The following is a 25,829-nucleotide window of genomic DNA, read 5'->3' on the forward strand; positions in this document are numbered from 1 at the left end:
TTTTCATTTTCCAAATGTGAAATATAGTTCTGGGTTTATGTGTTTTGATTTTATAACTTCCTATGTGGTAAAACACCAACTTAATTTGCTAAATTATGGTTCTAGTTAGGGCAGGATCCCTGTTAGAAGAAGAAGGCAGCTGTTGAGGCTTACAAAAGAAAGTTCTGGGATCTGGGAAATGGAAGGGAAACTCAGAAGCATAGGTCATGTATATGGATGAGAACCTTGGGTGGGATGAAGAGAGGCATATAGAGGTAGGTCAGGCTCTAACGTGGTCATCTTGCTTTCCCTCTTTAGTAAAGGGAGTGGGAGATGCCTTTATGGGGAGGGCAGCAGTAGACAAAGTCCTAGATGGGCATGAGAGAGTTACATATTACTGGCAAGTAACCCAAAGAGAAAAATAAAAATAGAAAATAGTTTTGTGAAACCAAAGGAGACAGATAAGAACAGTTGGTAGAAGGAAGGGAGTCTTAGAAACGTTTAGCAAAAGTGAAGAAGGAATTAGTAATAGTACTAGAAATTAACATTAACCCACCACTCAAATTGAATTCTAGAGAAAGGGGAGGTAGAGTACAAGAACTTCAAAAGCTTGTGTTGTCTTGATGGGAGCATTTACTCTGATTATAATTTACAGCCAACTTTTCTCCTTGATAATAGAAAAGGCTTCTTTGTTACCTGCCTGAGATATTTCTTAAAACCTTCCGTATCTTCATTCTTTGATTTCTCTTGATTCCTGAGCATCTTCTTCTGATCATTAGTTTTGTTTCCTAGGAAGAATTTTGTCTGGAGAGTCTGCCTGGTGTCGATGACCATACCAGGTGTAGCTCCCGTTAATAAGCAATAAGTTCCTGACTAGTTAAAAACATTTTTATGAGAATGATTTGGTTTATCTGGTTTAGTCAACTATGGGCAAATGGTTTAAAATGGAGTTTCTGGACTAGCAAAGAAAACTTCAGAAAAATGAGGCTCGTTTTTGAACAGTTGTCTACAGGAGGTAGGAGAGTAATACACAGAAGTAGGAGGAGGAGTGAATTGTCCATAGGTGAGGCGGAGGGAGACATCCGGGAAGAGGGAGGGCTGGAGGAGGTGAAGAGAGAGAGAGCTGAAGATGGGGAAGAGAGGAGACCTGAGAGAGCCAGCAAGTAAGTGGTGAGAGAGAGAATGATGGGTGGGAAGATAGTATAGAAAGGGATGGAAATTGCTGCAAGGGTGGGACGGGCAAATTTTGAAGATGGGGGGAGAGACAGTGGAAAGCAAAGGCAAGAAAACCAAGAGAGCACACTCATCAAAACTCACAGCAGCAACAGAAGACACTTTTATCTGAGGGTGGGAACTCCCTTGGCTGCCATGGAGGCTGCGTGGTGACATAGAAGGGACATTGCATTTAATTAATTAATTAATTAATTAATTAAAGATTTTATTTATTTATCTATTCCCCCCAAAGCCCCAGTAGATAGTTGTATGTCGTAGTTGCACATCCTTCTAGTTGCTGTATGTGGGACGCGGCCTCAGCATGGCCAGAGAAGCGGTGCGTCGGTGCGCACCCGGGATCCGAACCCGGGCCGCCAGCAGCAGAGCACGCGCACTTAACTGCTATGCCACGGGGCCGGCCCAGGACATTGCATTTTAAATTAGAAGACCTGGATTTAGATCCTGGCAATGCCATTTAAGTGCTCTTCCTTACTTAACAATGGTTGGGAAAGGCTCTGTTCTCTGAGGCTCAGTTTTCTATCTCTTAAATGGGAATAATTAATGTGAGATTGTTGTGATGATTACGTAAATAGGCATATTGCCTGTTCTCTGCCTTCCCTTACTATTCCTACTTTTCCCTTGGGAAAGATAAATAGAATTTCCAACATTCGTGGTTAAAACTATTTGTAGATTTTTGGATTTTCAAGAAATGCCTAGCTCTAGTTAAATGTATGATTAGATTCCACAGAAAGAGCCCAATATAGAGCTATATGCACTTGATTTGCATGCTTTGTAATTGTTAACTCTGGCCTGAAGGTTCAAAATGATTCATCTAACGTGTAGAGTTTCTGGCTAACATTCTGTCCTCATCCCCCCCCCTCCCCCCGCCCTTTATTTTTACTACCTGTACTTGAGGGGCTTGTTCAGTGTGCTTACCTAAATGTAAAACACCTTGTAATGTGAACATAGCTTCTGTTTCAAGGCCTTTGGAAACTGTTTACCGCAGTAGCAAGCCTTGTCTCTATATCTCTTTATTCTCATATGGCTGAATTTTAGCTTCATTTTGAATTTTACAAATTTATGTTTTTAGCAAGCGTCCCAAAGCTGTTACATCTTTGTAGCGTAATATCAGCTCTGAGTTTTGAAAATATATCACTTAAAACAATCATGCAACTGTATTTTTATATGGTGTCAATTCACTCAAATTAAGATTATGGGGTGATATACAGGCAGCATGTTAATAAAATCCGTAAATTGGTCCCCCCAACTGTATTCTGTTTCATACTCTCTATGCTCTTCCCTCTCCCTGCCTGGCCCTAGCTTGACCTTCTTTACATTTACCCACTGCTAGAAATTGTACACCTATGTTGGGAGGTGGTGATGATCAGATGAGGGGGTTTGAGAGACTCCTGCTTCAGGCAGTCAGCAGTCTTTCTCAGGGAGGCAGAATAGCCTTCCTCTTCAGTAAACAAGGGACTGTACTGCAGCCTCGGGCAGCAGAGATGGCTTGCTGCTCGGAACTGAGAGGACCTCTAGACTGTTGGGCAACAGAGGGCTTTTGAATTATGACTGTTTAGAATAATTTATTTCACACTTCAACCTTGATCTTAATATTACCATGTAGTAATGACCTTGGAGATAAGTTAGTTGAAGCCTAGAAAGATTGTTTTGATGTGAGTAGTACATTTAATGATAGGTAAAGTTTGAAGGGAGTCTTGTGATATGTGCTATTTGTTTTTTCTCCAGGTTTTGAGATTCTAGGAGTCTTCAGAGATCTTCCAATATGGAGAAATGTTGGAGTGCTCTGTTATGTAATTTGTAGCGCCTTTCCTGGAGGTTTACCAAAGAAATAAAAACTGGGTTGGATCAAATGAGTCCCCTAGTTTATAGTTACTCTTCACAGTTGGAGACAAGTTCTGTGTGGTCTTGGACTCAATAGCCAGGTTTAGGTCACATAATCACCTTCATACGTCATTGCCCTTCAGCATGTTGGTCTTTACTTATTAAATTAAAATGTATGAAAATAGCTAACAGTTCTCATGTGATGGAATTCTCATGTGATGGAATTTGCTTTTTCTTTTTCTGGATTATGTGTTTTTCGTGTTTTGAAAACAAAAGGGAATGGGAGGGGAGAAAGCAGGGATCATTGCTGAACCCTGATGGTTAAAGGTAAGTGAATGTTTAATCTCAGTCACTTGATTATTGTTGTCTTTGTCAATATCTGAAAGTAAACATAGAAACGCTTTTCAGTTGTGTTTAATGTGAATGTAAAATTCAAGATGCTGACTTGAGACGTTTCCCTCTTCTGTTCTGAACTCTAGGTACGTTCTATGGATGAACTGAATCATGATTTTCAAGCACTTGCTCTGGAGGGAAGAGCGATGGGAGAGGTAAGTGAACTGGTGTGTCAGAAAAATGGGCCTGTTTTTAAGGGAAGGTTGGAGCTGTCTTTCATCAAATCTGTCTGAACCTAGTCTCCAGAAGTATGTGCTTGCTTCTTCCTTGTTGCCATCCTCATGATAGGAATGGGATATTGCATAATTTTGCTAAAACAATCTCATTAGAAGAATAATGTTAACTTTAGCCTGATGTCTTCAAAACAAGACAAAGCAACCAAAATATGAGCACAGATTATTGACTATTAACCAGTCAGTTGTAAATTGAGGCGTTAAAATTTTACAAAATAATTGTATATGCATCAGATGTCCTTACCTTTGCCTCATTTTCCAGTTGCTAGGTTCTTTTGCAGTGGAAAGGAGTCCTAGATTGGCTGCTAATCAGAATATGTCAATAACTTATTTTTAGAGTATGCCATTTTTGAGGAAGTTATTTAGAGCTCCATTGTGAAGAGGAAGTTCTTAGGTTTCTGTGAAATAATTCCAGATGGTAGATGCATGAGCCTGTCATCCCTTACATACATAGAATTCAGAAACAAGAATTTTGGTTTGTTTGCAATGTTTAAAATTTGCAAAAACAAAATTTACTATCATCCATTATATTGATAGGGAAGATTGCTATAATTCGAAAAGAAAGGGGAGTATAGATGAAGTTTAGCTGACTTTTGGTGATTCTAGTTGTTGAAAATAAGAATGTATTGGCCATAAGAACATAACAGTTTGAATTAATTGCTAAAAATGTCACACGTTCACAAATGGAGGCGTTTGCTTGTGATTGTCTTGTTCTGGAAAGTAACCTTAGGTTTTTTTCTTCTGTTTTGTTTTTTGTATACCTAATATTTAAATCTCCCACATCTATTTTAAGGTTTAAAGGAGAGAGAATAGCTATATTCTGGATTCTCATTTATACCATTCAATAAATACACTTGTTCTTTGATTTAGACACTTTGATCTATGCACTGTGCTAGGTTCTGAGGATTCAAAATTAAGATAATTTCTCTCCTGATTTGTAACAAGTATTCATTGACTGCCTTTGTGGTTAGGCATTAAATAGTTAAATTCTTGCTATTTTGGTCCTGAGATTCTTGCTTTCTTTGTTATAAGATTTTGTTCCTAACTTTCTGAATCATCTTGTGGTCAGAGTCCAGTGTCCTGTCATCTTGGGTTCATGACTTATTGGTCTCTTCTTGTTTTTCCCTTAGAGCTTTGAGAGAAGATTGATAGGTATCATTGTGTTTCCTTTGCCTGCCTAATATCATTGAAACACGTCAAGAAGCCCTATATGGTTATTGGGTGAAAGATTTTGTCGGTTAACTTCTGGAGCAAAGATTGAACAAGAAGTTACCAGATGTGTCTGATATTAGGTATAGATGGGGAAACCACATTTCTCTTCTTCCCTACTCCTGTGATCCTAACCTGGTCCCAAAACCTCCAGCAAAAATCTACTCCTAGGTTTTTAAAAAATTAATTATACAAAATAAAAATAATGCCTTGTTGCTGTTTTGTAAGCAGCACTTCATAATTGCTAAAGGCTTAATTCTAATTGAAGAATAGTGAACAGAATTGAATAAAAAGTAAATTTTATTTAAATGACAACAAAAATATTATTTAAATCATTTTTTCCAGAAATGCCTTTTTTTCAAGATCAGTAGAAAGTGAATTTTATTTAAATGACAACTTAAAAATATTTTTAAAATAATTTTTTCTTCCAGAAGTGCCTTTTTAAAAGAGTCTCCAAACCTTACCCTTTATTTTTGTTAGAAATGCCATTTTTTGATATATGTATATAATTCTTTAGACATGGATGTAGGCATAACTAAACAGTACATTTCAACACTAACGCCGTCACTCTTCCTTCTTCTTTCCTCATTATTTATTCACAAAGGAATAATAACAGCTACCATTTTTTGACCATCTATTAGACAGATGCTAAGGGGTTTACATTCATTATCTCATCAATAACTCTATCAGGATGGTTCTATTATCTGGATAAGGAAAAAAACTAAGAAAGATGAATTAATATTCCCAGGCTCACACATCTAGTTAGTGATGGAGCTGGCATTCTGACCTGGCTTCCTCTCCAAAACATTAAAGCTTTAAAAAAAAATGCTTAATACACCCCCCCCCCCCCGCAATACAGATACTTACTAAAGCTATTTTTTGAAAGCGTAACACAGTCTCTAGGCACAAAGGGGACAAACTAAGTATGTATGGAGTGAGGTTTCTGTACTCAAGGAACTTTGTTTAGCTAATTGAGGAAGCAATGAATACACATGACAAAAAGAGTGAACAGATTTTTCTATGTGTGGTTGGAGTTTAGAGAAGGGAGGGATCAGTATCCGCAGGACTAGTTTGAGATTAGTTGAATGGAGGGAGGTATAAGACTTGAGAAACGTCTTCTAATTTGGTTAGGATTTGGATAGGCGAGGGTTGGGAGACTGTTTTTTGCAGTGATACAAGGGAGACTGGCACAAAAGAAATGAAGAAAATAAGCTTTTATAATAAAATAAAAAAACACAGCTTCTAATTAGTTTAACTTCATTAAATCTCTTTCCCTTTAAGCAATAAAACGTCTCTGGGAGGGGATGTGTATAAATATAGTATTTACCCATGTAAACACTAAAATTCCAAGTAAATTGCATGGAAATTAGAAATTAAAAATTCTAATTAAAATTAAGCTAGGTACAGTATATTTTTGCTGCAATTATTTTCTGTATGTTTGTGTGTGTGTGTGTGTGAGTCCTCATTACGGTAAACAATATACATGTTCAAGAAGGTGTGAATCTTTAGAATTCAAAGAGAATTGGATCCATTCAAAGTGATTGATCTCTAGTAAAAGTGCTGCTTGGCTGTTGTTACATTTTTTTCATCAAAGCCACCACTATACTCTTGGTGTCACTTTGGAAGGTTTAGAGCATTTCTTAGTAGAAATCTTGCTAAGAAGTAGCTACTTAAATATCTCCTTCAGACCTTGCTGGCTGTCTGAAGTGCAGTTGTTCTTAGCTGAAGGACTCGCATACAAGTGTACTTGCCTTCTATTCTAGAAAGTCAACATAAAGAAGATAGGAAAATGTTTTCGGATTAGAGCCACAAATTATTTTCACAAGGGGGTGAGCCCCTTTCATTCAACTTAAAGTCATAGTCCTGAAAAGTTTAAAGGCACATATTTGAGCTGCTGCTTTTATTTGCATATGAAAAGGTTAGTCTGTTGAGTATTCGAGTGTATCTTTGTAGTGCCGAGGAAGGCTCGCTGACCTGTTTTCTACATTGGTTTGGTTTATGATCTTGCATGACTTATTTGCTCCACCTGTAGGAGGGCAGCGCTATTACTGTTCATGTGCTAAAAAGAACGGATTTGCAAAGAGGAGAGCGGTTCTAATTGGAAGTACTTTGAGAGCCTTTGACAGAAAAGCCACCTTTATTCTGCATAATTGGTTTTCTGACTTTTAAAAACCAGGGACTTTTTTTCTTTTTAAGATTCCTTAATGTTTTACATGTAGTAAACTTGATAACTTTCAGGGACCTTAAGATAGTAGTGCTTATTTCTGGAATAAATGGAATGTATTTAGATATGTGGCCCTTCATCTTTGTCTTAGAAAACTGAAGCATAGAAAAACTTACCCTTGGTAATAGACAAGTTTGTAAATCTGAGTAGGAAATCGGGAAAGTGCTCCTGTATGTGGAGTAATAATGAATCCTACCATGGTCCCTGGAAGTAGAATAAAGTGAGTTATATTTAAAATGTAGTTGCAGATTCTCATGACATGTTACAAAGAAATTCTATCCATAAATGTGAGATAGCAGAATGGCTTGTAGAGGGAGGAATTTGATAGTGATTTGGAGAGCTGTTAACCCAAGGAAAGGTATAATTTGGTGGGATAGAGATCACACTGGACCAGAATCCTGAAGCCACAGCTTCCAGCCATGGCTCAGACATTCATCTTCTTTAGACTTTGATTTTTTTCCATCTATAAGACAAAGATGTTGGATTAGATGGTTTCCCAAGGACCCTTTCAACTCTAAGAATCTTGGAGTTTGCCCTTATTTCTGTCTTTAAAAAGATAGAAAAAAAGAATAGTTCTGCTTTTTAGGATATGCCAGAGGGCATCTAAAAGATGCCTTTTTAGAGTAACTTCCTCCTTGTGATGTAGAGGTTCCGGAACTTTTCCTTGGGTTCTCTAAGTGACTCATTCACTGGTCTGCAGCTGCCTAAGACATTGAAGTGTCTGTCAGGGCTCATGAGGTGGTAATTCTGAAATCAGGGCAAGTGGGAGCCTATTGTGGATACCAAATCTGTTAAATTCTTTTCCATATCTTTCCATCCTGGCAAATAGAATGTCTCACAGAATTGGAGACTTTTGGGTAGCTAAAAATACTTCTAGGATTCACAGCCCTAGGAGGGCTACCTCACACTGGCAGTTCCTTACAATTAGTGTCCCATAAGAGTAACTCATTTGACTCTGAAATGAGTTGAATTTTGGAAAGGAGATATATTATCTGCCAGCAAGATCATACAACCTTTCTTGCAGAAGGGAGGAAAAATTAATAAAGCCTTGTGGGGTATTAATATAAAATATCTGACTAAGCAGTGTAACAAATCCCTTTTTTCCAAAATTGAGCTTTTGAGTACAAACAGGAATTGTAAAAACTGCCTAGTTCCATTAACTTTGTATTAAACCATTTGGTGGTTGGGCATTTTTGACATCTTGCTGTTAAAATGAAATGTTTCCTTTAGAGAAAACAGCTAGCCAGGCCAAGTGACCTGGGAGAACGAGATCTTAGTTAATGGCTTTCCTGTATTAGGTTAGTGACTGTGTTAGAAGTGAAGTGATCTCTTCATGAGTCTTGTTTGGGGAAGTTCCTGGGATCTTATAATAGTTTTGGGATTGGGATTGGACATTTTAAGGAACAAGATAAGAAGGTGTCATCTAACCCTGAGAATAGTGGATGCATCTGACATTTGGAACCTGGTTCCCAATTCTGTCCTTTCACTTTGAGACTTGTGTGGCACCCCACTCATTCCAATATCTGTCTTCTCTCCTGCTCTGGGAACACCAGGCTGACTTACTACTGTGTATGTTGAGCTGTCTTGGAATGTTCGAATGGAGTAAAACATGCTCCTTTGCAGCAGGATGTAGCCGATCCACATATTGCTTAATCCATCTTCATTCAACTTCTCCTTTTATCCTCCTTTGGCTAAAATGTTTTCATTCTTTTCATGCTCATCAGTATGGTTTATTTGAGGGTAAAACATTTTGGCATTGATTTCATTACCTATGTGAATCTGCAAACAGATTTTTGAGAGAGAGTACCGTTTTTTTATATGAGGAAAATGACTCCTAAGGTCAGGTGACTCCAGCTAAGGTCATAAGTGTCAAGAAGTGGACAGACTTCAAGTTCTATTTCATTAGGCTCAGAAATAATAATAGCTGCAATATATTGAGCATGTTTGATTTTCCAGGTACTGTGCTAATCACTTCATATACATTACAATCTTCACAGTAGTCCTGCAATATTCTGATGCCCTTTTATAGATCAGGCAAAAAAGGATTCAAGAAGCTAACATAATCTTGAGCCAGCTATTTGAATGAACCCAGATCTCTATCACTCCAAATCCTGAAGTTTTTCTGCTGTTCTTTTCTGCATGTCCAGAGTCTACTCATTATTTAAAATCCAGCTTCGGTTATCACCTCCTCTGTAAAAGCTTTCTTGCTCTCACCAACCAGTAGCTGTGGAGGGTAATTCAAGTAGCAAGTTATTTGTATCATTCTTATGGCCCTAATTTATTTTATATATAGTGATTTGTGTAAATTTTTTCTATTTCCTTGCACACAAGTTTGTTGAGGGCAGGGGCTTCAGCTAATAATGTGCTTTGTAAACAGTGGATGCCTAATATATTGTGTTGAATGAATCTTATACTAGTAAATATTTTTTTCTAAGTATGGATTCCTTTTTGTTTTCTCTTTCACTTCAGAAGTTGGTATTGCCCTCCCCCCAAGGGACCTCAGTTCAATTTGGTAAATATTTATTGCCTGTATTTTCTATTCAGGTTACTTTTCCACCCTCAGGCATGTGGGGGTGTAAAGGGGAGTATGAGGAACAGACAAAACTGAAAAGCATTTATTCAGCCTTCTGTGCAAATTTTTATGTTTTTGAACCATTCAATAATTACTTTTGTAAGAGTACATAAGACGAATAGTAAATCAGCAATGCTGTTATCATCCAAGTTGAATCTGATATAAAGACATTTTATTATAAAGGATCTTTTGTTTAATATAGTTGTGACCAGATCAGTAGGATACTTTCTGTGGGCTATCTGCTGGGGCATCGAAATATCTTCATTATATATATACAACAAGCCATGATGCTGCTTAGAGGACTGGAATTACTTTTGTTATATTTCTTGTTCAAGCTGATATTAAGCATGTTGTGTGTAATTCTCTCATTTACTGTTGTTTTACTAATGAGGAACCAGAACACCAAAGTTAATTCATTGTCTCTTGATTGATTCTGTGGTTCTCATTATAGCAAAGCAGGTAGAGGAAGTAGTTTATTTTCTGTATTGGTCTTCCCCGTATACGTAGTAGCCATATCTATGAAATTTTCGTCTCCTGGAATTCGTGAAACGGGGAACTTGTCCATATCTAGCATCCTGAGATCCTTGTCCTGTTAATTTAATAATTAAAAATACCCTGAGGCTGACCAGGTGTGTGGGTGGGTTTGAGTATTTGGTCCCATCTTGAGGCAAAGGACTCTCTCCTCTCTTAATTGAGCTGGTTGCTTCTTGCTTTGGGGATGTGAGGGAGACAGGTCATGAAGTAATCTATATGTTTTCATGGTTTTATTCATGAACTTGTCGGGTTTCCTAAGTAATCTGGAGGCTTATCTTTTGCACACTGGGCTCTTAGGTACTATTGCAAGAATTATTTATGTAGTTATTAATGTCTAGACCTAGTATACCACGAATGTGGTCATGTTGTAGAGCAAACCATATAGTTTATACATATATAAAAACAAATGACCTTATTTATGGGTAACTTATAGGTAGCCAAGGTAACATGCTGTTCCCATATCCTGGAGAAAAGCTAGATTCACGCTGGGCATTTCTTCATTTTCTGAACGTAGTTACTGTCAGTCTATCAAGTTTTAAAAAGATAGCAGAGAAAAGAAGTTTCTTCTGGCTCTGTTCCAATAACTTGAAGTGGGAAGGTATAAAGAAAACTTTACTTTCAGTGGCTTCAGGAGAGGATGTGCAATGAAGAAAGAATGAATGTGGAGCTTGCCCCAGGTTACTTGATCACAAAATAACATGGAGATTGAGATGCTAACAGTATCTCTGAATTTTTTTGGAAGGGCATGCTTTATAAAAGTACAACCAATATTTTTTGTGGGTTTCCTTTCAAGGATGAAGTTGTTAATGGTTGTTGTTCTTTGTGTGGTAATAAACTGGGAAACCTCTGTGCTCTTTGAAGAGAGTGTGTTTTGGAATTTAACAGTGGTCATCAATTGAAGAACTGACTGCAGTTCTCTCTAGTTTGTGGTTGTCCTAAAATCAAAGAGCTACCAAATTCTTCTTATCTTTAGTTGATTGCTCTTTTTTTTTTTTAAATAATTTTATTTATTTATTTATTTCCCCCAAAGCCCCAGTAGATAGTTGTATGTCATAGCTGCACATCCTTCTAGTTGCTGTATGTGGGACACGGCCTCAGCATGGCCGGAGAAGCGGTGCGTTGGTGCACGCCCGGGATCTGAACCAGGGCCGCCAGTAGTGGAGCGCGCGCACTTAACCGCTAAGCCACGGGGCGGCCCTGATTGCTCTTTTTGCTCTTACTGTTCCCCAGCAACCCGCAGTGGATCTTCAGGACAACCTTAAAACTTTACCCGTTAGACTTGTAGACTTAAACTTGCAAACACCATGTTCTTACGTACTTGGATCCTGTTTTCATCTAGCCTTTGCGCTCAGTTGACTCTACAGAATAGATTCCTGATTAAAAGAAATTCAGTGATAGACTGGCTTACGTATGCTTAGTGACTTCATTTTTGATCATCATAATGGGTTATGAATCTTCGCTTTTGAAATTATATAGATTTTTTTAATGCTTTGAAAGCTGAGAGAGGCATCTAAGCAGAAGTTTGTACCTTCGTTGCCCTGTTTCCACGGGTTCCTTCTCTTACCATTTCATGCCTAGATTACTGCAGATTACTCTTTGCTTAGCCTCTCAGCATCCATTTGCTTTTCCTCACGCATTTTATGGAGGACTGTCAGACTAATCTTTTAAAATTAATTTTTATGATATTTCTCCCAGTTGTTGCCTGTTGGGTTAGAGTCTGGTTCCTTGGTGCTCCATGAACCTCACTGGCAACTGGACTAGTTGTGCTGTTTCATCCTCTCCTTGCTGCTTCCTTATGTGGATGGCCGGGGTCCTTTTTCATTCATGGGCAACTGCCCCACTCGCTTTAATTTCTACCTGTGCTCTTTGTGGAAAGTCCTTTCTACTGTGTTCTCACCTCACTTTGAAGTCTCCCCCTCCTTTCAGGCATTCCTTGACCAGTCCTATCCCAGGTTACTGTTCCTTTCTTTATCTGTGTGTAGTAGGTTGTGCAGTTTAACAGTCTGCGGTATACAGTTAGCCTGCTTATCTTAAAATGCCTTGTAACTGTATCGGTTTGATTCCTGGTAGGTTTTTCTTTTTAATCTTTTCTTTCAGGGCAAAGAATGTCTTCTGTTATTTTGTTTATTCCAGTAGTGGCTGATGCAGGCTGTGCATTTCAGGGTATGTGAGTAATGCTTTACTTGTTGATGTCAGTAAGTACTTCAGATGCTGAAACTTTATTTTTTCAATAGGCAGAAAAGCAATATTGGTTTTCCAGATGTGGGAGAAAAGATCATATTACCTCATATTGGCCAGGCCTAAGTGATTTGTGTGATGTCATCCTTAGTGGTGGAAGTGTTATTAAAGGACATTAGATACGACTATTAACAGTGCTTATGAAAAGTGCTTAATAACCTGGGAAAAATTAAAAAAAAACCTTGATTTTATATACTGCATAATTATAATTATGCAAAAAATTAAAGTTTTTTTTAAAAAAGGAGTATATTAGATTTCAACCGAAAGAGATATTTAGTTAAGACATCCTTATTATGGAAACTTATTTTCAGTAGTAACCATCTTGCCACATAGGCTAAAAATTTTAAGCAGTAGTTACTAGTTGCTAGATTGTGATGCTGCCTTAGGAAATGTGAAAAAACTATAGTACATGCTGATTCCTAGACAGTTTTTTGTGATTTGAATTAAATGACACAGAACAAAAATGTTTTCACATTTTTTTTTTTTTTTGTGAGGAAGATCAGCCCTGAGCTAACATCCATGCTAATCCTCTTTTTGCTGAGGAAGACCGGCTCTGAGCTAACATCTGTTGCCAGTCCTCCTCCTTTTTTTTTTTCCCCAAAGCCCCAGTAGATAGCTGTATGTCATAGTTGCACATCCTTCTAGTTGCTGTATGTGGGACACGGCCTCAGCATGGCCGGAGAAGTGCTGAGGCCGGAGAAGTGCGTCGGTGCGCGCCTGGGATCCAAACCCCAGGCCGCCAGTAGTGGAGCGCGCGCACTTAACCGCTAAGCCACGGGGCCGGCCCAAAAATGTTTTAACATTTAAAAATCATCTTTACACATAAGTATTGAGTAACTGATTAAAAAGAATGCAGGACACTTCCCTAATTAGTAGATATGTAAATGGGAATGAGAATTTAGATCATATTCCTTCTCTTTCAGAAGGTGAAAACTAAAACACCATCTTTGTTTATTTATATGGTTATTTTTTTTTTGGATTTTTTAATTGAGGTATAATTGATATACAACATTATACTAGTTTCAGGTGTACTTCATAATGATTCGATATTTGTATACATTGCAAAATGATCACAGTAAGTCTAGCTAGCGTAGTAAGTCTAGTTAGCAAGTCTAGTTAGCGTCTGTCACCATACATAGTTACAGATTTTTGTTTTGTGATGGAAACTTTTAAGATTTACTCTCTTAGCAACTTTCAAATATGCAATAGTTATTATTAACTGTAGTCGTCATGCTATATGTTACATCCCCTTGATTTACTTTGTAACTGGAAGTTTGTACCTTTTGACTCCCTTCACCCATTTCACCCACCCCCCCATCCCTCGCCTCTGGCAACTAGCAATCTGTTCTCTGTATCTATAAGCTTGGTGTTTTTTAGATTCCACGTATAAGTGAGATCATATAGTATTTGTTTTTCTCTATCTGACTTATTTCGCTTAGCATAATGCCCTCAAGGTGCATCCTACTTATTTTTAATTTCAAAAATACCTGGCTTGTGATTAGACCATTGAACATTTTCAGCATTCCCTATTTAAGCTACAGTTTTCAAAGTGGATTGGAACTTATCTGCTTGCTTAAAAATATTTGAAATGTGCAATGTGAGCTTTCTCCTTGAAGTTGCCACTTTGAAGTTATGTTGAAGTGAAATGTGTCTGCCTAAGAGAAAATGCCTTATTTGTAGTGAATTCCTTGCCACCATAATTTCAATTTTTGTTTATTAGAAAATCAGTTGTAAATCATGATAAAAGTATATTTTGTAGTTAGTAAGTCATTCATAATCCCACCACACCAACAAGCACCTATTTCAGTTTTTATTTTTCTTTCCAGTCTTGATCCAGAAAGGAAGGGGGTGTGAGGGGAAGCAATCTTACATGTGCAATTTTGTATTTTACTTTTAAAATTTAATGTTATAAGTATCACATATAGTTGTGATGGCTGTTTTGGGCAAGCTTATTACGTGTTGCGCCACAGTGGCCTTATTGAACACTTAGTTTGCTCCTAGTTTGCTTGCTCTTACACTTTGAATGTAGAGGTTGTTTTTCTTTTGGATTTTTTGCTGAGATAAATTCTCAGGAATGAACTGGACTTTTGATGTATATGTTTTCAGAACCCTTGCCAAAAGAATTGTCCTGACAGTGAACGGATGTACCTTTTTTTTTTAAAGCCTTGTAAAAGATATTGATTTATACTTTTATATTTAAACTGTTTCTTGTTAAAGCTTTAGAAATAACTTATATGAGTAGAGTTCATAGTATTTATGAAAGCACTTTATATACTGTCTCACTTGATTTCACAACAACCCTCTGTGATATGGAGGGCTAAGTAAATCCCCTGAGGCATTAAGATTTTGAGAAGGTATTTCTGAGAATTATAATTTTCATGCGTCAGAGCTCTGACTAGAACATGTGACTATCAGTGTTTACCAATAATACTTTATTTCAGTCACTTCTGAGCAGTCCTTTCTCTGAGTTGATGTCAAATTCTTTTAATGTAATGAGAATATTTACTAAGAGATTAAAAAAAATGATTTTTTGGCTGTATCTTACCAGCCAGTTAAAATATCAGGTATTTGACTCCTGCGTTGGCTACATGCCAGTGAAACCAAGCTTGTGTTGGCAGTCTGCATTGCCTGATAACGTGATCAAACCTGATCATGCCTGCAGTGCTGTAGCATCCCTGTGAGGGGTACTCCTTAAGGAGCCACATTTTCTCTGCAAGATAGCCCTGTGCAGCCTGTGGTGAGCCTGTAAGCAGTTACCCACTATTGCATTCCTCTTGAGTACAGAGTACTTGTTGGAGTGTGCATTTAGTGTTGAGACCATCAGAAAACCTCACTGCTGCTCCCTTATGCAAATATTACCGATGGTTTGGTCAAACAGGTCCAGTCCTTAATAATCATTTTGCCTCCTTTTAGTTTCTGGAAAGCTGTGATCGTGGTTCTTCTTGCAGTGTTTTGTTAGAGCTCTTAATTTTATGGGATTTACACTGACGTGGGCTGGGTGGTGCTGCTAGCCAAGTACATAGGAGCATTTCATTGACTAGCCATTAGTAGTATGAAGTCTATTTGTTACTACTTTGTTTTTTTTTTAAGATTTTATTTATTTTATTTTTTCCCCCCAAAGCCCCAGTAGATAGTTGTATATCATAGCTGCACATCCTTCTAGTTGCTGTATGTGGGACTCGGCCTCAGGATGGACGGAGAAGTGGTGCCTCGATGCGCACCCGGGATCCGAACCCGGGCCACCAGCATTGCAGCCCGCGCACTTAACCACCAAGCCACAGGGCCGGCCCTATTTGTTACTACTTTGTTCTGAAATAATAGTAGCAGCCAATTCTTTGAGTGGTTACTCTTGAGTTCAGCATTGTGCTACTGCTTTACACACGATTTCATTTAATGTTCATAGCAGTTCATTTTATAGATGAGAAAACTGAGGCCTAGAGAGGTTAAATTCACACAGTTTGGATTTAAAACTAGGTTTTTTTTTTCTTTTTTTAATGATTTCAGAGCACTCATGTGTGCTTTACCACTATATTACTTCCTAAAATAAGAAGCCTAGAGGTTCTTGACGTTCTCAGCCCTTCATTGTCTCCTCCTCTGTTTAAAGGGCTCTTAGTAAGAATTAATGTGATGATTGTGCAAGTGTAGCTCTGCATATTGTTTTTTTTGTTAGATGATAAAACCAAAAAAGTGTTTCATAACAAACTTGAGAGATTTCCCAAGTGGCTAACATTGCTTGTAAACCAGTGCTTGATTTCTGTTTTGTTCTCCAGAAGCCTCATGAATAAGCTTACTGATTTCTTTAAGTCATTTCTTTTACAAACCTATGGTTCAAGCCGGGATAAGTAGTGTGCATGTTTTTCTCCCAAAGATTTGAGAACAGACACTGTTGGAGGGGCAATTAGGAATCCCATTTAATGGGACAGTACAAGGAAGTGTACAGTCTTTTGTATTGCTGGGGAGGATGGGAGTACCTCCCGAGCCCTGGTTCTTAGTTTGTAGGTCTTGAAAGAGACTGATAACTGATTCAGAGATGATTGGATTATAGGATCGACCTACACTAACCTGAATAAGAGACGAATGTATAAAACCCAAAATGCAGTTTACTAATTTATATGGGGAAATAGTAACTTTCAAGTGGACAGGATAATTGTATCCAGTGATCAGCATGCTTGGCTACAGGAGGAAGCCAAGTTCTCATAAGAAAGTTGCTTGGTAAGCAGAGTCTGAGCCAGGGAAGTTACTTGGATGTTTTTAGTGACTACTATAATCAAGCTATTATCTAGTCTGATGCATCAATTGCTTTTATAAGGATAGACTTGTTTGTCATATACCCTCTCCCTAAACATGCCAACTGAATAATACTGCCTGCGTCTGAATCATTGGGTCTCCTTTGTTTTTGTTGAACCAATTCCTAATTCCCGTTATCTTCCTTTAGAATTGTCAAGTCTTTTAATCCTCTTATTGCCTAATCTTTCTTTAAAGTGAATTTTGTAAACCTCTTCTGTGATCTGTTCTTTTGTGTTCTGTCAAAGAACAGTCTTTGTTTCCAAGTTCTTGATGGGGTAAGCAGTAACTATCTTTTCATGTACTAGTTGCATTTAAATTTTTGGTGATTGAAATTAGATGTGGCTTAAGTGAAAGTTTGACAACTCCTGGCATTTATGGGTTGACCAACCAGGATGTTTTAGCCAATGCTGTGGATGATGTTACCTCTGGAGGGGTTGCTGTTGAATTTGAAATAACAATTAGATACTCATCATCACTTTGTTTTATAATTCAGTAGATTGTAGCTCCTTTTAATATGATCAGATTGGAACAGTTAAATGTCTTTATTTTAGTTGACTCCTGAGTATGTGATTGCTACTAATTCTCAGCAAGCTTAATGTGTCTTAAGTCAATTTAATTTTGCAGAATTTTTTAATACAGAAGGGCTATAAAACAAAGTAGGGGAGAACATGGAATGGACAAAATTTTTTCCAAATTCAAAAGCACTTGGATTTTAGATATTAGAAGTGGAACAAGAAGTGCTTCTTGGAAACGAACTCTTAAAGAAGTGTTTTGAATATAAGAAAACTCCTTCATCTGTTCACAACTGTATCAGTTACCTGTTGCTGTATAACAGATGACCCCCAAATTTAGTGGCTTAAAACGACATAGTTGTTTAAGCCTCACAGTTTCTGTAGGTCAGGAACCCAGTCATGGCTTTGCAAGATCCTCTATTTCAGGGTCCCTCGCATACTGCAATCAGGAATTCAGTTAGGGCTGCAGTCATCTCAAAGTTCAGTTGGGGAATGGTCTGCTTCCAAGCTTAGTCACATGGTTGATGTCAAGATTAAGGTCCTCACAGGTTATTGGATTGAGAGCCTCAATTCCTAATGAATTGATGTCCAGTGACCTCTCTTGGTTCCTTGCCATGTGGGCCTTTCTGTAGGGCAGCTTGCAGCATAGCAGCTTGCAACATAGCAGCCAGCTTCATCAGAATGAGCAAGCAAGAGGGGAAGAGAGATGAGAGCAAGAGGGCAAGGGAGGAGTAGAAGCAAGACTGAAGTCAGTTTTTTGTAACATAATCTTGAAAGTGACACCCCATCACTTTTGCCTTGTGTTATTCTTTAGGAGGAAGTTACTAGGTCCTGCCCACAGTCAAGGGAAGGGGATTACATAAGGGCATGAGTACCAGGAGGCAGAGGTCATTAGGAGTCATTTCAGATGCTGCTGACCTCACAGCCGAGGAGTGGATGGAGATGGGTATGTTTTAGAGGAAAGAGAGAAATGCTAGGTTCTGTGTAAGATCCAGAGACTCTGAAGAGCTCTGCCAAGTTTGCTTCTCTTCGCCCAAGTACCTTGGTTCAGTATTTTATTTTCCTTCCCATTTGCAGAGCACGCTTGCAACCCGTAAGTTCCACCTTTTTTTCCTCCCAGAATGGGCATGCTGCCACCCTCTTCTCCCACATTCTTTTTCTTTACCTCTTATAAACCTGCTTTTTCAGTCCCTACTGTTTTCATTGATAATAGTTAATTGACCTTCTTGCTGCTACTTTGCCAAAGCATATGGAGTTCTAGTACTTTTTGGGCTGCTCCTGGCATCTATTTAGAATTTATTTTTATACCTATTGTTAATAGTGGGAGATACGGTTGCCTCTTCGTATCTGACTAGAGTCTTGAGTTTTTTGGCGTGTAGTCAAGACTTGTTGCATCTATTACTACTTTGAAGTGGAATCTCCACTTTTTAACTCCTTTCTACATGTTTGTTGTCTTGTTGTTTCCTTTTGAGAGAATTTAGCCTGGAAACAGCCTTGCTTCTTATATGTTTGCCTGCTTTTGCTGGCTTTGCATGTTATGACAATCTGGCAAGCTACGATGAAAGGTGACAAGATCCCAGAAGTCATTTTTGAAGCCTTGAGTTCAAGGGCTGCTGCTTTTAGTAAGCAATTTGACAAATTATTGACAGACTGTATTTGCATATGGAGGCTGGTACTTACAGAAGCTTTTCCCTGAGTTTTGAATAAAGATTTCCAAATTTGTGTGGAGAGGGATAAGCACCATAGTGAATATTTTTTGATCACCTTTGCTCTCTTTCAACTATTATGTGGAGAATAAAATGAACCAACAAATGAGGTGTCACTTGTGCTGACAGTCTTTCTTCTCGCAGACAAAGGAGAAGCTGATGCGGACTCCTCTTTGCTCACACTCCCTACAAAATACAGAAAAATCGGAATGTTAGTTGGAAAGAGTACAACCAATAGGGAAAAAATTGTATTTGTAATCTTGTGAGAGGGTGTTTTTGAGACTAAAAGGAGAAAGAGAAGTTTAAAAACAAGAATTCTTGAATTGTGCTTGAGTAGTTCACTTTAATTTTCAGTGTCTTTTCTGTGGTTTACAGCTATTTTGCCTTGGTCTGATGCCACTGAATGCTTTTATTGAGAACCTAATATGTGGCAGGCATTGTGCTACATACTCATCAACAATGTCTTGAATCATCACAGCAATCTGAAAACTATTTCTTTCATCAGTACAAAGAGAATGAGGCCTAGGGCAGATCAGCGGTTTGTCCTAGGACACATCAGAGTTGTCTAGTCCAGGGCTTCCTGACTCTACTGCTTAGCCATGGTCTGGCTCTCCTTCCCATCCAATCCCTCATCCCCTCAGGTTAACAGACCAGCTATGTCTTTCTTTCCCTCAGAGAGTGAACCCAAGAGGCACACTAGGAATTGACTGCTTGTAACTGCTTATCTTCAAGTAAACCTAGGCATCTGTGCAATTACATGTCAGACCGAAGTGGATCTTTCTTCATGATCTTGTTGGATTAGAAAATAACAAATTAGGGCCTAAAGAGAAAAAGTGTATGGGAAACTGCTTTGGTCCAGGGAGTAACCCATGTCTACCAGATAGATTTATAGAGCTAGATTAAAATTATGCTGAGAAACCCAGAGTTTAGATGTGGAAAGCTGAGACTGATTTTAGTAAGGTCAAAGTTGAGTTATTCCTCCACTGTCATTGGGTTATGGGTTATAAATTAGAAAGATAAACCTTTATTTTCAAGGAGGATAACAAAAGTTTAGTGCTTTCTGGTTTTTTATTCTGTTCCCCTGAGACATTCAGCTCTCCAGGTGCGCTCTTGTATGCTCAAAAACAGTGATTAAGTACTGTTTCCAACTTCTGAGTTTCTTGTCTGACTAGTAACAGCTGAAATGAAAACATAATAAGAGGAAATAAGAGGAACATTTTAGTGAGTAAAGCTGATGACCGGAATGAAGAAGAATGGGATTCTAGTGGAATTTTACTTTGTAACTCTGGTCACGGATGCTTTGATCTTGTGCAACTGTATTGTGTTTTGTTTAAAGAGTACTAGGCATTGCTTTGGTTGAAACTAGTTCTAAAGTTCTCATATTGGTTTAAGGCCAGTGATACCTTCATTTCTATGAAGCATGGAGTGTTTTGTGAAGTCACTTTAATGGCATTACTAACTATTGTTAAAATTACTTGAGGTTAGGAGATTTTATTTCCCTTCCAGTAATGGAGGAATAGCTGTTCTATCTTTCCAAGATCTTGGAATAGGTTAATGTTGTGGTTGGGAAGTTTTTTTTGTTTTTGTTTTTTCTTTCTGGTGATGAAAGGGTTTGGTTAACGAATCTCTGTGTATGAAGGAGGTGAATTTGCCGCTAGCATTCATGCTGAGTTCATGCCCCAGCTTGAGTAACTTTGTATGGTCAGTACACATTTAGGCAGAAGAAGTATTTTAGTAGTCGTAGGTACTTTCTTTTTCAGTAAGAGTCTTCTTAGCAAACAGTTAGCTAATAGATCTAATATTAGTCCCCTTACCCACCCTTTAAAAATCTTGGCATAGGTTAAGTGAATAATTGTAGATATTTAAGCTGAGCCTCTATTGTGATGGGTTGATCTGTGGACCCCCCTTGCCTTAGGCCTCTCCGTGACTTTTACCAGATATACAATAGTGCTCTGATCACAATCTATATAATCAGAACACCGTGATTAAAGACCTGCAGGGCACATGAGATCTTCAGTACCCTTGTCTAAAAGAAAGTGTTGACTGCTGTACTTTCATCCTTTATGAATTCTTTAAAAGCATCTATTATTTTTAATTTGCAGCAGCTCTTGCCAGGTAAAAAGTTTTGGGAAACAGATGAATCCAGCAAAGATGGACCAAAAGGAATATTCCTGGGTGATCAATGGCGAGACAGTGCCTGGGGAACATCAGGTAATCTAGATCTAGCATCTGTACTGTGATTTATGCCTGTCTTAGAGCTCCTTTCCTCAGCAGTTGGCAAGTCATGAATTTTATATCAGTGACATACGCATGTCAAGCAATGTCCTGTCCTGTAGTATAATTGCCATGAAGGAGCTTATATGATGTAATTTATTAAAACATAATTAACACAAAATCAAATCTTCAGTATTTTATTCAAGTGCTAGCCCCAGGGCAATGGTCTTATTTGAAATGACCATACTTCCAGCTATAACTTCTTGTTCTGTATTGCTGTCAGCATACTTGGAATTAGAAAATCCATGCCTGCCATTTGAAGTTCATGTTTCTTTTTTCTCCCCTTGCCCCTGTGTACCGTGTATGGGATAATCTATCTATAAATGTGGTTGGGTCAAATCAAGTCACTGGGCACCGATGCTCTTCTGACAGACTACCCCTGAAGAGGGATGGGGAGAACTTGTAGAGACAGACATACTGACAGCAGAAAGAAATGACAGATGATAGGGAGGAAGGAGACAGAAAACCCAAAAGCTGATGTGCTGTGTTAACAGCACGGTATACAGCACGGTACAGAATGGGACCTCAGATGACAGTGAGTCATCAGAAAAGATCAAATTATGTTGTTGTTGTTTTTAAAAAGGGCAGTAAAATCACATTTTCTTTTAGTAATATTACCAATAAAATATATTAAAAAGAAATTCTGCTACTTGAAAGGGGTAAACATTAATTTATCCTCTTAGCTAGATAAACCAGATATGTGAACTGCTGTATTGTTTTGCTATCCTGGATATATGAGGGGTGTGTTCTGTTTCCTTAGCTTATGTAGAATATTATACTTAGGGGAAAACACAATAGGACGTTTTGGCTCAACTGACCATGGCAGGTTTCCTGATTCCCAGTCATTGGTTTATCCATGAGACATCACTCGTAATTTGTTTGAGCCTCTGGCTGCACTGTATCATGCTTGTGTATCTTTTTTGTAGATCATTCAGTTTCCCAGCCAATCATGGTGCAGAGAAGACCTGGTCAGAGTTTCCATGTGAACAGTGAGGTCAATTCTGTACTGTCCCCACGGTCGGAGAGTGGGGGACTAGGCGTTAGCATGGTGGAGTATGTGTTGAGCTCATCCCCGGGCGATTCCTGTCTAAGAAAAGGAGGATTTGTAAGTTGGCTTGAGGAACTTGTTCCTATATCTCTCTCTTTTTTTTCCCCCTAAAGCAATACATGCCTGTTTAGTTTCTTTAGATATTCACAGCACTAATTACAGAGTATTTTAAAACACTTTTATTGCAATTAGATTTCAGCAAATACAGTTGGAGATGTAGACTAAACTTTTTAAAAATAGAGAAATGATTTTTTTTTTTGGACTCATTGATAGTAATGTGAGGTAAGAACTGAAGTCTAGATCTCAGTTCACTGGTCTACCAGAAAACACCATTTTTAGTTTAAAACAAAAAAAAATGTATAAAGAGAAGGAATTAAAAAAAGAAAGCTGAAGCTGGGGTGTCACTAGGGAATAGATCTGAGAACAGCGATTTGTCAGTACCCAAGAATCCTTAAAATGGATCAGATATGTAGGACCATTCTTGTTTTGCTAACTATGCTTTAATTATGGAATGACCTTTGGCCCTCTTTGAATAGCTTTACTTCTTACACCCAGCCTGTCAGGAAATTAGAAGTTGTGTTAATTCTATATCTGCATTTCTTTTCCAGATTCATTACCATTGACCACTCTGATGCTAAATTGTAGCCAAAGCAGCTTCTGTCTCTACAGCTTCTTCCCTTTTAAGTCTTAATCATTCTTCCTCAAGCATCTTTGATAGCCTTTCTCAAAACTAGTTCTTTCTTATATTGACTTTCTAGATCTAGGAGTCTTAAGATGCATTTCCATTTGCTCTTCCTCATTTTTGTATTCTGTGACTGGTTTATATTCCAAGACACAGCTAGGAAGGCCATGAGAGGCACCCTGAATCTGTCTTCCCTCCTTTTCTCCCAACTCAACTTGTTTTGTACTTTTTCAAAGCATTTTCTTGCTGAAGTCTTTGTGGGCTAATACTACCTATTGGCAATCATTTAAAAGACATTCTTTCCCCTAAATCATATTAATAATTTTGCTTCCATAACTGTCTTACTTTCTTTATCTTATAGCATTTGTTATCAATATTTTCATTGTCATACATCTGTTGCTAGGTATCAGAGACTTGGCCTATTTTCCCCATTCCACCTGAAACTCCTTTAGAGTAACAGTAGTTCATTTTTGGTGCAGCTTCCTCAAGTGTCAAGTATAATTCTTTAATATGTTAGTGGACATTAAATGAATGATTGTCACCTTGGTTGCATGAAGAGAACAGGTGGTTTCTAAGGTAACCAGAATCCACATGGAGTTAGCTTTATTCTAGGCATGTCAAAGGTGATGCGTCAACTGACATTGACACTTGACGTGTGGCTGGAGCTTTTAATTCCACAGAAAAACCAGAAAAAATGAAGTGAAATGAACTTACTTAATTTAAGAGGCTGAGTTGGATTTCTCCCAGCTCCACATCTAGAAGTTTGGTGTGAGGAATTTAGCCAGAAGAGAATCTTCTATTTTTATAGTCACTGTCAGGAAGATCAAGGGACTAAACTGGGCCTTTTGTCTGAAGTCTTGAGTACTAGCCATTCCAAAACTGACCTAATGGCTTCTGGATCTTTTGACCCTGGGTCAGGTTTAGTGGCTTGTGGATCAGATAGGAAAAGGCTTCTTTTATTTGAACCTTCCCAAGTTCAAATTGGCTGCTTGGGAAGATCAAGATCTACCCTTTGGGTGTGAGGAATGAGATCAGGCAGATGATTATTTGCCTCCTGTCCCCCGGGAAGGATGGGGTTCCTCCTCCTCTTTCACTTCATGCTCAGCGCTCTTTTTCTCTTCTCACATTTGCCTCATCTCATGAGCACAGATTCCTCAGAGGAAGTGCTGCCTTCTAATTTCTGCCAATAACTTTTCGTTATTTACTGCAGGAGAAAAGTTAGTATCGTGCATAGGTAAGTTGTTAGTGTGGTGAACTGGAACCTGTATGAGTCTTGCCGTGAATTCTCTGTCATGTGTGTGACCAGTTTCTAGTTCTTGGGCGTTAGCCAGGAGGTGTGTGCCTGGGTTACAGTGAAATTTGTAGGAGGCAGAAAAATAATTGGAATTAGGAGAAAGATAAAACACTGGGACTAAATTATTACTATCTTTGCCTGTTTTTCTTTTTTTAAATAATTATTTCATTAGTTAATCTTATGATAAAGCTGTATCTTTTGTATTCAGAGTCTTGTATTTGCTCTTGTAAAGGTGGCTTCCATCCTTAGTTGTCTTGTGAGATTGGTGATTTTTAGCTCTTTTAGTGTATTGTCTCCAGAGAAGGTTAAGACCTCAGGATAGAGAACAGAAAATTGAGCTTGCTAACAATCAGATAATTTACTGAGCTTCTGAGGATTGCATAAAGATGAATGAAAATTCTCCAAATCTGTGTTCCAATTTCTTCTCATAATGAGGTGGTGGGTAATGAAATATTATCCATATTTTGACTCAAGTTGCATCTAAAGGGTGATCCAGGAGGGCTGATCAGTGACATCAAGCTACCACATTGACATATCCAATCTTTTGATGGATGGAGGTCTGAGGGTGTTTTTATCAGCTTTGTGGTTGTATCTTGCTGATCTTACACCTAACCTGGCTTTGCTCTGCCTGTTGCTTAGGATGACATTTGACCAAAGATCTGGTCATGGAAACGTAAATCACTTTTTGGTTGTCATGGTGTGCATGTATCTTGGAAAAGGTGAGCCTCCCTTGCCCACACACACACACTTAAAAAAAAAAAAAAACCTAGTCTGTCATTCAAAGTGCTGTTGAGAGGCCAAGGAAGATAGAATATCTGCTTCTTGTAGATAATTGTTCTAAAGAGTGGTAATTGGTGGTTTATGACTCAGAGCGCTCAGATGTTTTTACTTTTTGGGTGGCTGTACCAACATCGCCTCCAGTAAGCCATGGAGAAGCCCCATTTTAAGCTCCTGAGAGTTGAAGACGTAATGAATGTAGACCTCAAGGCAAGTACTACGGGGCCATTCTTAGATACTCACAACAGATAATCCAGGCTCTGATGAACTTTTCCGTTAAAGGCTAAATTTAGAACTAAAGTAATATACTCATTCTATGGTGGCTTTCCTGAGCTTTCTTAAGTTCATTTTGATTGTACAAATGGACTCAATTAGTAGTTTTGGCTTCTGTGATAAGAGTACTTTCGAGCTGACAATAAGAATCCAACAGCAGTATTTTGTTCTTAGTACCCACTTAAATTTTTGGTAGTATTCCACATATGAATCAGAAACTTCAGGTTAGCAGTTTTCAGGTTTTCAGAATCATAGGAAAGCTCAGAATACCAGTTAAGTCAGAGTTAAGTCTTTTAGTTTAGTTTAATTTTATTTATTTTCTTTTTATGTCCTTTATTTTATTTATTTCTGGAGTAAGTTATCCCCCCATCTCCTCTCCAAAAAGTAACTACTGTATTTTGAGGTCACTGAGTGTAATCGCCCGTCTATGGACCCTGCTGTTGGTCTTTTGGAATACCAGCTGATCTTCAAATAAATTGAAGCCTAGCCAGTCAGAAAAGTGGATCATAAACTCTCCCCCTTTCCAGTTTAGGATGCCTA

General features: G+C 38.2%; 1 protein-coding gene across 14 annotated transcripts in view; it reads left to right on the top strand.

Moving 5' to 3' along the window:
- PUM1 (pumilio RNA binding family member 1) overlaps nucleotides 1–25,829 on the top strand; it is a 126,888-nt gene that overhangs the window by 32,068 nt on the left and 68,991 nt on the right. For 11 of the 14 annotated variants that reach the window (XM_014784075.2, XM_014784078.2, XM_014784079.2 and 8 more), the window contains exons 3-5: nucleotides 3,513–3,581; nucleotides 21,044–21,152; nucleotides 22,142–22,320. In XM_014784075.2, the coding sequence (XP_014639561.1) occupies nucleotides 3,513–3,581; nucleotides 21,044–21,152; nucleotides 22,142–22,320 (357 nt within the window). The remainder of the gene's footprint in view (nucleotides 1–3,512; nucleotides 3,582–21,043; nucleotides 21,153–22,141; nucleotides 22,321–25,829) is intronic. The other 3 variants (XM_014784081.2, XM_014784082.2, XM_014784074.2) reach the window with 2 other exon arrangements.

This window comes from Ceratotherium simum, chromosome 22 (assembly GCF_057802395.1).
Source record: "Ceratotherium simum simum isolate JZ-2026a chromosome 22, ASM5780239v1, whole genome shotgun sequence".
NCBI lineage: Eukaryota > Metazoa > Chordata > Mammalia > Perissodactyla > Rhinocerotidae > Ceratotherium > Ceratotherium simum.